Source organism: Phocoena sinus, chromosome 12 (assembly GCF_008692025.1).
Source record: "Phocoena sinus isolate mPhoSin1 chromosome 12, mPhoSin1.pri, whole genome shotgun sequence".
NCBI classification, from domain to species: domain Eukaryota; kingdom Metazoa; phylum Chordata; class Mammalia; order Artiodactyla; family Phocoenidae; genus Phocoena; species Phocoena sinus.
Window position 1 is genome coordinate 54,035,926 of NC_045774.1, and position 16,492 is coordinate 54,052,417.

The 16,492-nt window shown below is 44.3% G+C and overlaps 1 protein-coding gene across 6 annotated transcripts in view; it reads left to right on the forward strand.

Annotated features, from left to right (window-relative positions):
- Positions 1-12,843, forward strand: part of BVES (blood vessel epicardial substance) — a 42,543-nt gene extending 29,700 nt beyond the window's left edge. For 2 of the 6 annotated variants that reach the window (XM_032651842.1, XM_032651847.1), the window contains exon 8: positions 9,431-12,843. In XM_032651842.1, coding sequence (XP_032507733.1) covers positions 9,431-9,555 — 125 coding nt within the window. In that variant the 3' untranslated portion in view covers positions 9,556-12,843. Of the gene's footprint in view, positions 1-478; positions 522-2,373; positions 2,532-9,430 lie in introns of those variants that run through there. The other 4 variants (XM_032651843.1, XM_032651844.1, XM_032651845.1 and 1 more) reach the window with 4 other exon arrangements.
- Positions 12,844-16,492: the final 3,649 nt, after the last annotated feature.

Below are 16,492 nucleotides of genomic sequence, written 5' to 3' on the forward strand. Positions count from 1 at the left end.
ACTCTGAAAGCGGTTTTAATAGAAAAAGGATAAAAATCAGTTTTCTGGAAAATTTGTGGATACGGAATGATTTGCCCCTCTAGAATTTGGGATAAATGAAAAGTAAAGCATTATACGGAGGTCATGAACCTCACAGTAACGTCCTCGAGGGGCAAAAGTGACTTGAAAAAGCATTTGGCTAAAGATAAGCTCAATTTCTTCCTCTGTTCTCTCCTCATGTTCTCCTACTTAGGGATGGTATTGGGCCTTCTGGGCCAAGTTCTGAGGATGCATCAATGCATAAGATTAATGAAGAACTGGGCAAACTTGTAGAAAGAATTTACTAATGTTCAACTTGTGAAATGTAAGACAGTCCCCTTAAAGCAGAATTCTTTTTTTCGTTGTTGTTCATACTCCAAATTGGGTTTGGATTTATTAGCGGACAAAGAAATGATTTCTGGCAGCACCGTGATGACCTGAGTCTTTCCACTTGAACCAGCAGGTGTCCTGTGGAGGGCGGAGAACACCGGGTGTTCACCAGGGTGAGTGAGCTCCTTCTCTGGGAAGTCTGCCTTTCTCCTGGCCGTGACGGTGGCCAGTTCCCGTGTAGGGCCAGGCGAACCTCATACTTGGCCCTTAGTGGTACAGAAGCCAGGCTCCCTGAGGTTGAGACAGAGAGTGGACTCTCTCTGCGACTCTGATTCCTGTCGAGGGGTCAGGCAGCCAGCTGGCTCTGGCGGCTTCCGGCGGCTACAAGTCAGACGGTGTCCCTGTCACCTTCCAGTACATCTGCCGATGGAGAAAGAGCAACAGGCACTGTGCTGGGAACTGGGGTGTTGGGGGGCTGGTGGGCCCTAACGCAGCCACAAAGGCTGAAAGGGCATCTCTTCTTCTCTGTGTGAAAAGAGCACAAGGGCTGGCAGTCTCGCTGGGCCGTCGGGGCCTCCTGGTTTACCCTGGCCAAATACGTTTCCGAGTGGGTCCCGCCCCGGTGGGAAAGGCGTTTATCCACAGCATCTCCCCGTGTCTATTTCCTTCACAGGTGTCCTGGTTGTCCTTGCTTTATTTAGCCTCTGAGTATAAATTAGAAATAATGACATGGATACGGTGAGAATGAATTGCTCCCAAAAGTACAATGTAGTTCCTGAGACGTAAAATGATATAAGGGCAGAGACTATGTTTGATTCGTTTTTATTTCCCCAACATTTAACCCAGCCTCTCAGCCTTGTAGTCGCTTGGGGATTCTCTTTGCTGATTGGATGGAAACTTTGTAGCAGGTGACGATACTGACAAACTTCACTGATGCTGACTTGAGGGGACAGTACTCCTGCCTGTGCTATAAGCACTGTCGAATCATCAATGATACGAAAGTGATGTCCGTCAGGGGACGTGATAAAGAATATAGTGATAACAGTCACCTTTCATAGCGAGGTTTTACCATAACCTGAGACCTGCATGCACTTGAGGGACTCGGGTGGCACCCCACTGCCAGGGCAGGGACCTGACCCTCAGAGATCCAGTTTGATGGCCATGTGATATTCCCAAGTCCTCAGGATCAGCTTTCTGAAGGCCCCGTGCAGAGTTTCGGAGGAGGGATTTTTCTCATGTACTCAGTAATTATCAAGGACCTGGCTATGTGTGGGTGCTTCAGAGAGGCTGCAGGAGAGAAGGGGCAGTGATGACTGCCCTCAAAATGCTTGCTCTCCAGTAAGGGAGAGATGCAAGTACTTGTTGTCCGGTGGAGAACAGAATCTCCCCACAGAAGGAATTAGGAAAGATTACAAAGGAAGGAGGTGGGGCTTGAACCGCACCTTGAGGAGTGGATAGGAATTTGGTGGGTAGAGAGGAGAATGGAGAAACCAGTCGGAGGGAGAGAAAAGCAAGGGGAGAAAAGGAAAATGATGGGCTGGATTTGGGGAGCAGTGAGTTTGCTAGAGCTTGACCAGAAGGGAAGGAGGCCCCTGGATGTCACCCCAGGACTGTGGATGACTCTTGCTTGACTGTCTTTTACCGTTACATCATAAGCTCTACAGCTCTTCCTTTCCCAGGTAAATAGAGTGGGGACAGAATAACTTCTTTCACAGTATCAGTGAAAAAAAAATGTTGCCGGCTATATCAGTAGACAAAAGATGTTACAGCCACCCTGACGGTGAGCCCTGAAGGAGCTCAGGAGAGAAACAGGATGCCCGCCATCTAGCAGTCTGCCACCGCCACCACCCCCTGACCGTGCACCCTGAGGGGACTCAGGATGCGAAAGCACAGGATCCTGGCCCCAGATAGCCGAGGTGCATAGCAAAGGAATGATTTCAGTGAGCCCAGACTCCTGCCTCTTCCGATACCCAGAAAAGCGCTAACTTCCTTAACTTGCGATGTCTTGTTTCCTTTAATTAACAGTAATCTTTTGATGCTCTGACTCCCTGGTCTTTGTTGCGAAAACTCCTACGTATCCTGGCTTCTCCCTTCCCTCTTTGGAGCCATCACCCAGAGCGATCTCTCTGAGAGGCTGTGTCCCGGCCTTAAGTCCTCAGTTTTGTTCGCCAAATAAAACATAATTCTCAACGTTTAGGGTGTGCATTCTTTTTTCAGTCAACAACAGAGAAGCTGAAAGTTCTCACAAGGTTTCTCTAGGTCATTTCCAGTGGGATTGGGTCCTCTCTCCATTCTCTCTCAATGGAAAAAGGCAGTGATTGGTGAGGTTAGTTAAGGGGGCAGATAACATTTTGGCCCCGATGTAGACAGCACCCTCACATTACCACAGAACGTCACCCCTGGTTTGACAGATGGGCTTAAAAACTACAAACCAATTTCCCCCACTTCCCCAGCCCAAATGCATTGGGCGTGTTTGTGTTATGTGTGTCGTACACTTAGGTCTGAATGCTCTACGTAACGGATTGGGCATAATGCTCTTAGACATGCCATCTTGCTTGTTCTGAGGGTTTTATCTGTCTGCAAATACTCAGCCTAAGTTAATATTTCATGAGACCCAATCATAACTTGAGGCTAGAAATATGATGGAAGCCATGGCTATTGTTTTTTCTTAAAAAAAAACCAAAAAACAATTTTGCTGCACTCTTAGATTGAGAAACACAAACCCCTATTTGAGCACAAGTCCCATTTCCTTTATGTGCTGTTCCTATGAGTGAAGATGAATTTTAACAAGTTTCCTAATGATTTAGGCCATTGCTCTCCTAAGGCCTTATTATTAACTCGTTTTACTGACTTACATTTACAAAGGGATTATAACATCCTAGGCACAGATGTAAGAACTTAACAAGTGTTGAGTCATGTAATCCTCTTAACCACCATGTGGAGTAGATGGTATTATTATGATTTCTATTTTACAGATAGAGAAATTGAGGCACAGAGAGGTGAAGTAACCTGCCCAAGGTCTCACAGATAGGTCACGTTGCCATTTGAGTAGACGTGCGAATCTGAGGTTATGTTTGGTGTGTCTGCTGTCACCTGTGTAAAAAGGGATAAAAAGAACGTGTCTGAGAGATTCTCCCTTGCTGTGCTCAGAGGCAGAATTGTGTTCTTGGACTATTTTAATTGAGGGTGATTTTCTACCGTTTACATCAGTAGTTGTCTCTCTGGAAACTCAGTATTTTAATTGACTGTAAATGTTGGAAAGTGAACAATTTCCATGTATATACAACAAACACACTAGCTCTGCTGAAGTCCAGCCCTGCGTAATTATGATCTTTTCATGTTGGAAGATGTGGCTGTGGATCAGGGCATCTCCCCAGATGTATGGCAATGACTGTAGAGTTAATAATTAAATGACAGTTATTGTATGTAACTTATTGCTTCCTCCTACCCCCCAAAAAAACCTCAACCATAAAAAAGAATGAAATATTGCCATTTGCAACAACATGGGTGGACTTGGAAGGTATTATGCTGTGTGAAATAAGTCAGATAAAGACAAATACTGTGTGAGATCACTTATGTGTGGAATCTAAAAAATACGACAAGCTAGTGAATATAACAAAAAAAAAACCAGACTTATAGAGAGCTAGTGGTTAGCAATGGGGAGAGGGAAGGGAGAGGAACAAGATAGGGATAGGGGGTCAAGAGGCACAAACTGTATAAATAAGCTACAAGTATATATTGTACAGCATAGGAATATAGCTAATATTTTGTAATAACTAAGTGGAATATAAACTTTAAAAATTGTGAATCGCTATAATGTACACCTGTAACTTACATAATACTGTACCTCAACTATACTTCGAGAAAATTAACAAAAAGTTTTTTTAATGTTTATGTAATGATGTTATGTGAATCTTTAACTGGAAAACAGTGATAAATGTCATATATGCCAAAGAGACTTCTTAAGTTAAAATAATTTATATGTAAACGAATATCATTTCTTGCTAAATACGATATTAATGTTCTCTCCTAACAATGGCCACGTTGATTCCGAAGCTGTCCATGGAAGGAACACACAGAGCCTCCCCCCAAGATGTGTACATATCAGGCCCCCAAAAGTCCATTTCCCAGGTATCTTTATCCTGATCTCAAAATTCTATCAGTTACGTAAGCAATGTAGTATACTTTTCATCCAAATCGATAAAGGTAAAATGAAAAATATATATATCTTGAAAAAAATGACAGTAACATTTCCTATGTGCCCAGCACCGTGCCAAGCACATTCCATTATTTTGTTTAACCCTCCCAACAACCCCATGAGGCAGGTCCTGTGAACATCTCCTTTCCACAGAGAAACGGCTTAGAGAGGTTTAGTAATGGAGGACAGGTCGCACAGCCAGGAAGCGGCACAGCAAGGATCTGAACCCTGGAAGTGTTTCCTTGAGCCTCTGGTCCTGACCACCGTTCACTGCCTCCCACATTCCAATCCGTGCGTGGAGCACACGGCCGGCCCCCACCCCTCCTCCTCGCTGAACGCTCTCAGGGTTGCTGCACCCTCTGGTCTGCAGCTGATTCTGGCCAGGGATTAACAGCTGATCTTGATAAATTTCTTGTAGGCTTTCTGCTTTGTGTCTTCATAGAATCCTGCTACTGTCCTTTGCTGTACAGCAAGTATTTGAAGAGTCAGATTTCACCCACTGTTCCTCCATCATCAACCTCACCCCCAGCCTGAGTTCAGCGTTTCCTGGTTGATTGATTGCTAACTGACCCCGCCCTGCTGGAGGGCAGAGCAAGAATCCGGCACAGGCATGGGTAGGGACAAGGGAGACCATGACAAAGTGGAGCCTGACATGGAACGTGGGAACAGTATGGAAGAGAGTTTGCTGTAATATTAGGCACCTTGAGAAGCCCATGTACCTATTTATAATACCTTTTACTCTTACTGTTAGATAATGTTTTCTTCTGCATCAAGCATGGTGTCCATTACAGTAGATGCTCAATTAGCATTTGGTGAATGCATGAACGAATGAGGGATGGACAGAATGCGTGAGTTATTGTTTGGTTTCTTATCCGCTGCAATTTGGGATTTATTTCCTCCACCCGGCTCTTCCCTCCTGCATGCCTGGATTCTCCTTCTCACCACCTTCTCTCTCTCCCTCTCCCCCGTCAGTCCAGGTAGTGGCTGGACAGGTGGTGGCAAGAAATGTTCTTTTAGGGCTTCCCTGGTGGCGCAGTGGTTGAGAGTCCGCCTGCCGATGCAGGGGACACGGGTTCGTGCCCCGGTCCGGGAAGATCCCACATGCCGCAGAGCGGCTGGGCCTGTGAGCCATGGCCACTGTGCCTGCATGTCCGGAGCCTGTGCTCTGCAGCGGGAGAGGCCACAGCAGTGAGAGGCCCATGCACCGAAAAAAAAAAAAAAAAGAAATGTTCTTTTAGGTGGTGATCCAGATGGTGTTAGGTTCTATAATTTTGGAGTAGAACCATTCTTTAGGGAAATTAGGACTTAAACCAGCCTTCAAGGGACTCGAATCACCACATATGATGTTACTGTAGGAGTGTGCATTCTGAGTTCTAAACAGACCTTGGGGCAACCCACTGGGAGCTGCATATGTTTGAGAAGCTCATACCATCCAGGCATCTGCAGTGGCATCCCCTCCACATCTGTTCTCACGGACTACGAATGGCTTCTTGACTTTCATGCCTTGCATTTGGTCCATAAGACATTTGGTCCACACCAAGGTCCTTGATATTTGGTCGTATTTGGTCCTGTCCAGAATGTCCATGGAGACATTTGGTCCATGCCAAAAGGCCCTTGATATTTGGTCTTATCCAAAATGATTTGCCATGCACAGCAATCAGAGAAGAAAAAGAAATAAAAGGGATCCAAATTGGAAAAAAAGAAGTAAAACTGTCACCGTTTGCAGATGACATGATACTATACATAGAAAATCCTAAAGATGCTACCAGAAAACTACTAGAGCTCATCAATGAATTCGGTAAAGTTGCAGGATACGAAATTAATATACAGAGGGACTTCCCTGGTGGCGCAGTGCTTAAGAATCTGCCTGCCAATGCAGGGGACTCAGGTTCGATCCCTGATCCGGGAAGATCCCACATGCCATGGAGCAACTAAGCCCATGTGCCACAACTACTGAGCCTACGCTCTAGAGCCCACAAGCCACAACTATTGAGCCTGCGTGCTACAACTACTGAAGCCCGCACACCTAGAGTCCGTGCTCCACAGCAAGGGAAGCCACTGCAATGAGAAGCCCATGCACCACAATGAAGAGTAGCCCCTCCTCGCCACAACTAAAGAAAGCCCACACACAGCAATGAAGACCCAACGCAGCCAAAAAATAAATAAATAAAATATTTTTAAAATGTTTTAAAAACAACAAAATTAATACACAGAAATCTGTTGCATGTCTATACACTAACAAAGAAAGATCAGAAAGAAAAATTAAGAAAACTTCCATGGGGTTTCCCTGGTGGCACAGTGGTTAAGAATCCGCCTGCCAATGCAGGGGACACGGGTTTGAGCCCTGGTCCGGGAAGATCCCACATGCCACGGAGCAACTAAGCCCGTGTGCCACAACTACTGAGCCTGTGCTCTATAGCCCGTGAGTCACAACTACTGAAGCCCACGAGTCACATCTACTGAAGCCCACGCTCCTAGAGCCCGTGCTCCGCAAAAAGAGAAGCCACTGCAGTGAGAAGCCTGCACACTACAACAAAGAGTAGCCCCCACTTGCTGCAACTACAGAAATCCTGCATGCAGCAACGAAGACCCAACACAGCCAAAAATAATAAATAAAATAAATAAATTAATTTTTTTAAAAAAGAAAGAAAACTCCCATATACCATTGCATCAAAAAGAATGAAATACCTAGGAATAAACTTACCTAAGGAGGCAAAAGACCTGTACTTTGAAAACTATAAGACACTGATGAAAGAAATCAAAGATGACACAAACAGATGGAAAGATACACCGTGTTCTTGGACTGGAAGAATCAATATGGTTAAATGACTATTCTCCCCAAGGCAATCTACAGATTCAATGCAATCTCTATCAAAGTACCAATGGCATTTTTCACAGAACTAGAACAAAATATTTTAAAATTTGTATGGAAACACAAAAGACCTCAAATAGCCAAAGTAATCTTGAAAAAGAAAAATGGAGCTGGAGGAATCAGGCTCCCTGACTTCAGACTATACTATTACAAAGCTATGGTAATCAGAACAGTATGGTAGTGGCACAAAAACAGAAATATAGATCAATGGAACAGGATAGAAATCCCAGCAATAAACCATGCACCTATGGTCAATTAATCTATGACAAAGGAGGCAAGACTATACAATGGAGAAAAGACAGTCTCTTCAGTAACTGGTGCTGGGAAAACTGGACAACTACATGTAAAAGAATGGAATTTGAACCTTCTCTAACACCATGCACAAAAATAAACTCAAAATGGATTAAAGACCTAAATGTAAGACCAGATACTATAAAACTCCTAGAGGAGAACATAGGTAGGACACACTTTGACATAAATCACAGCAATATATTTTTGGATCAGTCACCTAGAGTAATAGAAATAATAACAAAAATAAACAAATGGGACCTAATTAAATTTAAAAGCTTTTGCACAGCAAAGGAAACCATAAAAAAACCCAAAAGACAACCTACAGAATGGGAGAAAATATTTGCAAATGGTGCAACCAACAAGGGATTAATCTCCAAAATATACAAACAGCTCATGCAGCTCAATAAAAAAAAAAAAAAATCCAATCAAAAAATGGGCAGGGCTTCCCTGGTGGTGCAGTGGTTGAGAGTCCACCTGGTGATGCAGGGGACGTGGGTTCGTGCCCCGGTCCGGGAAGATCCCACATGCCGCGGAGCGGCTGGGTCCATGAGCCATGGCCGCTGAGCCTGCGCGTCCGGAGCCTGTGCTCTGCAACGGGAGAGGCCACAACAGTGACAGGCCCACGTACCGCAAAAAAAAAATGGGCAGAAGATTTACATAGACACTTCTCCAAAGAAGATATACAGATGGCCAAAAGCCATATGACAAGATGCTCAATGTTGCTAATTATTACGGAAATGCAAATCAAAACTAGGAGGTATCATTTCACACCAGTCAGAATAGCCATCATCAAAAAGTTTACAAATAAATACAGGAGAGGGTGTGGAGAAAAGGGAACCCTCCTACACTGTTGGTGGGAACGTAAATTATTGCAGCCAGTACGGAAAACAGTATGGAGGTTCCTTAAACTAAAAATAGAGCTACCATATGATTCTGCAATCCCACTCCTGGGCATATATCCAGAGAAAACCGTAGTTCAAAAAGGTATATGCACCCCAATGTTCACTGCAGCACTATTTACAGTAGCCAAGACATGGAAGCAACCTAAATGTCAATCGACAGAGGAATGGATAAAGGAGACGTGATACATATATACAATGGGATATTAGCCACAAAAATGAAATAATGCCATCTGCAGGAACATGGAGGGACCTAGAGATTATCATACTAAGTGAAGTAAGCCAGAGAAGCACAAATAGCATGTGATATCACATGTGTGGAATCTAAAAAACTAATACAAACGAACTTATTTACAAAACAGAAACAGACTCACAGACTTTGAAAACAAACTTATGGTTACCAGAGGGGAAAGGTGTGGGGGAGGGAGGGATAAATTAGGAGTTTGGGATTAACATACACACTGCTATATATAAAACAGATAATCAACAAGGTCCTCCTGTAGAGCACAGGGAACGCTACTCAATATTCTGTAATAACCTCTCTGGGAAAAGAATCTGAAAAAGAGTAGATATACATATATGTATAACTGAGTCACTTTGCTGTACACCTGAAACTAACACAACATTGTAAATCATCTGTATTCCAATATAAAATAAAAGTTAAGTTAAAAAAAATACAGTATTTACGGAAACTGCATTCCTGGTACCAGCTATAGATGCCCAGAGAGTTTTATCTTCCAGTTGGAGTTTGCCATTGATCTATCAGGCCAGCATCAGGGAAGGCTGTCCGTTAAGTGGTTCTTCTTTCTGTGTCTCTGACAGATGTGTCACCCCTACACCAGCGAGCCTCTGCGAAGATGAACCCAATAGAGGAAGGGGCGGAAAACGATGACGAGGTCTTTGAACCCGTGTCCTCGAATACGCTTCAAGTTCGTCGCTGGCCTTGATCCCAAGAGAGGATTCACGTTACCAAGAGGGAAACTGTCTGGAAGAGATCCTGAAAAATACCAGCACTTTTTCACAGCTTTTCAATTGTTCTGCTTTAATATTGATACTCCCAGCCTGGGAGAGTCTGAGGGCAGGAAAGGGAGGGAGATTCAAAACATGGGAAGGTTATCTTCTCTTTTTACTGGTCAGCTTTCTGTTCCACTGAGCCTTCTGACTAAACCGAGTGCTATTTTTGAGAGATATATTTTCACAGTGTTTTCTAGATATGTTATCATTTAACTTAAAAAAATCTTAGCGCTTTGTCATTGCAAATGCCTTCACTTATCTTTCCGAGCTGTTCCTTTTCGTCAGAGACAGTTTTTTCTCTGCCGTGGCAATGGGGCTGTCCATTTGATAGTTTTAACAAACAATGTAAGTTCGAAATTGAGGCTGAGGTAACATTAAAAAGCAGGGAATCTCAGGCTTCGCTCAGTTGATTTTTTGGCCGGAAAATTTTAAAGAAAGGTGTGATGCGATTCATGTATATTTTTCTCTCATGCCAGACACGTCATTCTACTAGACTGCCTTCCTTTTGTGGGCATTGTGTGGATAGCTTGATAATGAACAAAGCTCGTCAGACTTTGCTCACATTACCCTTATATTATGCTGTTTGGAAGTTGGGCTGAGCCCTAAAGCTGGAAACATTAACAGTGGAAGCGGTTCTGAGCCTGGGGTCGGCCTTTGGCTAAACCAGCCCAGCTTGCCCCACACTCTGCTGTGGGAAGCACGTTCCTTGGGGTGGGAGGACCGGAGAGTCAAGTGGCCAAACAAGTGTCGCAGAATGACGAGGCTGACGGAGCCGCTGCACACTTCAGCTGCTATTCCGACACGCAGATGGCTCCTCCAGGTCCATAGATGTCTCCTTACTGTGTGTGCCAGGGACCAGGTGCCAGAGATGCAAACAAGGACACAGCTGTGTGCGGGCAGACGGTCCACCACAAGCTCTGCCATGATCGCCCGGCCTAGATAGTGCTGTGAGGGCCTGCATTCCAGACATGGTGGTGTTTGGGAAATTCGAAGTCTGCTTAAATCATCCAGCCGGTCAGTGTGACTGTGGCCCTCCACCAGGCCACGTAGTTGGGGGAAGCCCCCTGATGGGCTGTGCTCCGTCATGCCCCACTACCTTTATTTTGTGTCATCCACTGGAACCAACTCTGAGTCAGTCCCATTATGTTAAACAGCTAAGAAAAGTTCCCAGTGAAATTATTTTCAGGTGAGCTGAGCCAAAAGCATCTTTTGCCAAGAGGTGATTTCTGTGAGAGGAGATATAAAAATAAGCTACTCCAGGGTCACCTCATTTTCCTAAACTCATTTTTTAAAGCCAGTTATTTTAGTAATTTCACTTGAGTCAAATCTACATGCTTGGTCACTCACTGAGAAACTTTGCACAGACTGGGTGTCCAGCTCCTAACATACCCATCAAATGCTGGCTTATTAGCCTCACAGTAGAAAGGCTGATTTCACTTTCCCACTATAGTGGTCTCTTCTGCTTGCTAAATTAGAAATTTATTTGGGGACATGAAACAAAGGTGAATGACTTTGCCTTGGCTTTAAGACTATAAAGATATAATAGGTTGAACTCTTTCTTTCAATGCCCGAATCAAGTATATAAGGTAATGGTGTTAATACTGCTTTCCTTTAACTATTGGAGTGAAGCTATGTAGGCCATTGAGTTTACACATGCATAAGACCTAATTTACAAAATCACTCTATAGAGTAATTAGATATTACATCCTTCTCTGAGTAGAAAGTAATTTTAGATGCTGCTAAAGCCGTGTTTTTCATGTTCTGTGAATCCACAGAACCTTGAGATTTTCTTACCCTGACCCATCTTCAGGTTTGTCTCACTTTGTCAACCACAGACAACAGAGGGTGTTATCTCTAATGATCAGCCTGGATGTGTTTGGAGGTTATTTTCTATAGTGCTGGGAACAAACATGCTTAAAAGCACACTGCTAAAATTAGGTGATATGAAGTCATTTACTGGTTTTATTAAAACATGTGTGCACATCAGTGCCATTGATAAGGAAGATTGTAATTTCAAGATTAGGAATCTTGGGCTTACCTGGTGGCACAGTGGTTGAGAGTCCGCGTGCCGATGCAGGGGACGTGGGTTCGTGCCCCGGTCCGGGAGGATCCCACATGCCGTGGAGCGGCTGGGCCCGTGAGCCATGGCCGCTGGGCCTGCGCGTCCGGAGCCTGTGCTCCGCAACGGGAGAGGCCACAACAGTGAGAGGCCCGCGTACCGCCAAAAAAAAAAAAAAAAAAAGATTAGGAATCTTCAAAGAGCCATTTAGCTTGAATGGGAAACACGAAACTATTTTTAAATACATCCCTCTAAGGACAACAGTTAGTCTCAGAGAAAAGGAGCTGAAGACATTGAGTAGTCTTCCCACTAGACTTGATAGCAAAGAAGCAGATAAGAAAACATAAAAGATCTCCTATGGATAATTTTTATAAATTTATGTATACAAATGAACAAGTGTATCTTTGTATAACGCATAGATAAAAAACATGTTTGCTGCCAAAGCCACCAATGAGATGCTTCCTGTGTTCTTTGGCCTTCACTTAGCTGTGTGACCAAGGTCCAGAAAATGGTCTGTAAAAATTATTCTGTATATTACCCCAAATCTACTACGTTTAAATGTAACATCAAGTCCGTTGTATGAAGCTGGACTGTAACGTTTATACCAGAATGTATGTCAGTTATGATATTTTGCAAGCCCTTATAAATATTATATTTATAAATCAATAGCACAAACCCTATGATGTTTCTAGATCTTAAATTAGTAATAATGGGTGCTACATAATTATTTTTCACTTACCATCCTTAGCTTCCTGGGATCTTTTCCGTTTCTCCCTATGGTCCATTTCACTTTAATGCTGTGCCCACTGGGAGACACCACCTTCTTCGTGTCTGGTTCTCCTTCCATATGCCTGAAGTTTTTCTGATTCTGTAACTTGGAGCTGCTGATTCCTGCCTCCCAGGTCCTATCATGGCCCCAAAGGCAGAGTCACTTGGATGCTGGAAAAAATATTTAGGAAACGTTGTGTAACCTACATACTCTGCCCTGTCTCCAGTGTACCCAGGTGATGACCTTGCCTGCCAGTGAAGATTTCATGCTAGTGCATGGTGGCTCCTGGCCGAGCACTTGGGAAGGCTGGTCAGTCCCGACCCTTGGGGCTTGGTGCAGACCCTGAGGTACAGCTCCAAGGATTCACTGTTATTATTATTTTTAAAAATCCATTTTCTTGGTCATTTCTTCTTTTTTTTTTTTGTGATACGCGGGTCTCTCACTGCTGTGGCCTCTCCCGTTGCGGAGCACAGGCTCCGGACGTGCAGGCTCAGCGGCCACGGCTCATGGGCCCAGCCACTCCGCAGCATGTGGGATCTTCCTGGACCGGGGCACCAACCCGTGTCCCCTGCATCGGCAGGCGGACTCTCAACCACTGGGCCACCAGGGAAGCCCTTCTTGGTCATTTCTAAAGTTGCTCTGCAGAAACCGTTGACCCTGTTTCCCCTCCCTTCCCTCTTTCCAACCCTGGTTTCCCAACCTCTTTTTCTAATTATCCCCAACTAGAGTAATTAGAAATTCCCACCCACTCAATTCAAATTCCCAAGGATGTGAAGGGTTAGGACACTGTGCAGGGAGCTCGAGGTTGCCATGCACTCGGGACACATCTTCTCACTCATGGTAGCCATGCTCTGATCATCACAGGACCCCAAGTACCTTGTATGTAACAACATATTGTAAGGGAAATTTAAGAAACCCACTTTAAGTACTATTCACAGATTTTACCGATATACTTGCAATCTAGTTTTAAAGTACACAAGGATTTTGTGAATGGTTTTTACAGACACATTATTTATAGGGATCGCATTCTTTCTGCTTTTAGGTGCCATTTACACTGATACTATTTTACTTTATAATAAATTTACATTTCGACTGAATGGAGCCTTACAGTTTAAAATATCTTCACGTATTGTCATTTGATCAAATACATTTCTTACTTGGAATATGTGCGTATTTTTAATTTCATGTCTCTTACGTGTAGCTGATTTGCCCTAACGCCATGCCCAAAGGTTCAAGAACCTTCAGAGGTTATGGGAATTCCTCTGGTTTAGGTAATCTGAGCAGACCTGCAGAGGGCATGCCCTTGAGTTAGTTCCACTTAGTTTCAAAAGCCTGCCATCTTGCTGCCTTTGGCCGTGAAAAGAAAGGGCCACGAGGCAGTGGGCAGTGTTGCCTGGATGCAGCAACTGGGAAGCCTCCAGAGTTACACTGTGAGGATAGATTTCAACTTTTTAATACACTGCATCTGAACATTCTCTTCTAGTTTTCTGAGATTCAACAACACAAGGGGTCACATAGAGGAGCCAGAACCCCTCCCCTGGGTCTATTCTATTCACGGAGAAACCCTTCTCTCCTCCCATCACCCGTGCTCGGTGTTGGAAAGGGAACTGGGCAGCCCATCTCTTGGCCCTTGATAGTAGGTCCTTGGCACCTAATAAACTTGCCCTGATCAGCCCCAAGACTAGACCCAACTAGAAGAGGCATCTTACATGACGAGCAAAGTAATTAATTCTCTTTCTCAATAAGCCATGTCACCAATAGGTAAACAATTTTCTGCTAAGGTGTATGTGTGATGAATACATATGAATGAACACACTACATCAATACTTCCTTGCTGCAGCAACATGGATGGACCTAGAGATTATCGTACTAAGTGAAGTCAAGTCAGACAGAGAAAGACAAATTATGATATAACTTGTATGTGGAATCTCAAATATGATACAAATGAACTTACTTACAAAACAGAAACAGACTCACAGACAGAAAACAAACTTACGGTGAGCACAAGGGAAAGGGGACGGGGGACGGATAAATTAGGAGTTCAGTATTAGCAGACACACACTACTATATATAAAACAGATGAACCACAAGGTCCTACATTAAAAAAAAAAATTCCTTGCTATATCCTAGGGGCAGACATATCCCCACTGACCGTCAAGCTCTCCCAGCCTCCTTCATTATCCTGTCATGAGAGAATTCACGGCTTCCTGGCATGCAGCGAAGCTTTCTGCTTTTCTGCCCCATTTGCCTGGCCCAGCTGCCCGGTACAGGCAGGACTCCACATCGCGGGACCAGCCCCGGGCCCGCTCCTGGGGACGAAGCCTTGTGGCTGGGGATTTCACCCTCTGACTTCTTGCATGACAGACCAGCAGAAGCAAACGTGGTTTGAACGAAGCTAAACTACCTCACAGCTGAGTAAATGAGGTCCCACAACCAAAACCCAGCTCACAGAGGAAGGGAGCCTTCAGGGGAAAATGATTAGCGCCATTTACCTCTTGATATTTATCTGCAAATGATGAAAACTTGGGAGCTGCTCCCGTTCGCTGGTGGTTACATATAATTAGGCCATTTGTGCAGACACGGACTGAGGTAAAACCCGGAGTCCCTTGCAGAAAGCTCAGACCAGGGGCCGAGCCTCAGGCCATAGCCTCCCATGGGGGCCGTGATGAATGGAAAACAGAACGAACTCATTTCTCTTTAAAGGGTTTCCGTTATCATGGAGGCCTCGCTAACCTTTTTCATTGTGCTTCCCACTATTTTTATTGTTCTCATCTGACCTCTTTTAACTCTTCTCCTTATTAGTATTGATACATTTTGCTATAAGAATTACAATATAATGTGATGAGTAATAATAGCTGTCTCTTGAGTGCCTACTATTTACAAAAGACTGTTATAGGCATTTAAATAAAATACATGAGTTAGGGGACTTCCCTGGTAGTCCAGTGGTTAAGACTGCACTTCCAAGGCAGGTGGGGTGGGTTCTAATCCCTGGTTGGGGAACTAAGATCCCATGTGCTGTGCAGCCAAAAAAAAAAAAAAGAAAAAGTGAGAGAATACACGATTTAGTATTTTCACAAAAATCCTAGAAGGTGGTTAAGACAATCGAACGGAAGCTCAAAAAGAATGATTTTGCCAAAACAAACCAGCTAGTAGAAGGGGGGGGATTTCATCCCAGATCTCTCGGCCTGCGGACCTGCTCACTCTGTTGCTTTTTCCAATCCTCTTAGATAGGAAGCCTGCATCCTCCAGTACAAATCTTGTTCTCAGCTTCTCACCTTAGGTTATCAAGGAGTTTCCATGCTGAAATAAAAAAATATAATGCTTTAAATTTTTTGAGCAACAAACAATTTGTACTTTTGAGGGAGAGGCTTTTTTAGAAAAAAAGAAAAGCTAAAATTTCTATTGACCTTTATTTAAATAACCTATCAGTTCATGTGAAAGGGTGGGGTCCTAGTTACACTTTGCCCCAAACGGGTTTTTATCTCTGTTGTCCACCTTGATCTCCCTCTTAGCTCAAAGCACCGACCTGAAAAAGGAGGCCGAGTCTTTATCCTTGGACATGACTTTGAGGTCAGATCTACCTTGTTCTGAACACCAGCTCTGACCATGTGATCTCTGGCAAGTAGTTACACCTTTTTAAGCTGCTGTGTCCTTGTGTGTATTCTAGAACCTTCCCAAACATGCAGTTGGCATGAAGTACATATTCATTCTCATCCCCTTTTCTCTTTTTCCTTTGGTTGCCACGTTGAATCCTTAAGGCTTCTGGAATCTTAGCAACCACAGTCCTTGTAAAGAGACACAGGGTTGGTACCAGCAGGACCTGAGGGGCAGGCCGGGCAGGGGTCAGTCACCAAGATCCCTCCCGCTCACGGCAGAAATGTCTGCAGGCCCGGGGTCCAGGCTGCAGTCTCTCTGGACCTGTCCGACTGAAGCAGAGAGGCACCCATCCTGTCTCCCACATGTGGCCCCAGGAAGCATTAGGCAGAGAAAGGAGGCTGCAAGCGCCTCTCGGGGGAGGTGGCTATGGATGTAAAACGCCAGC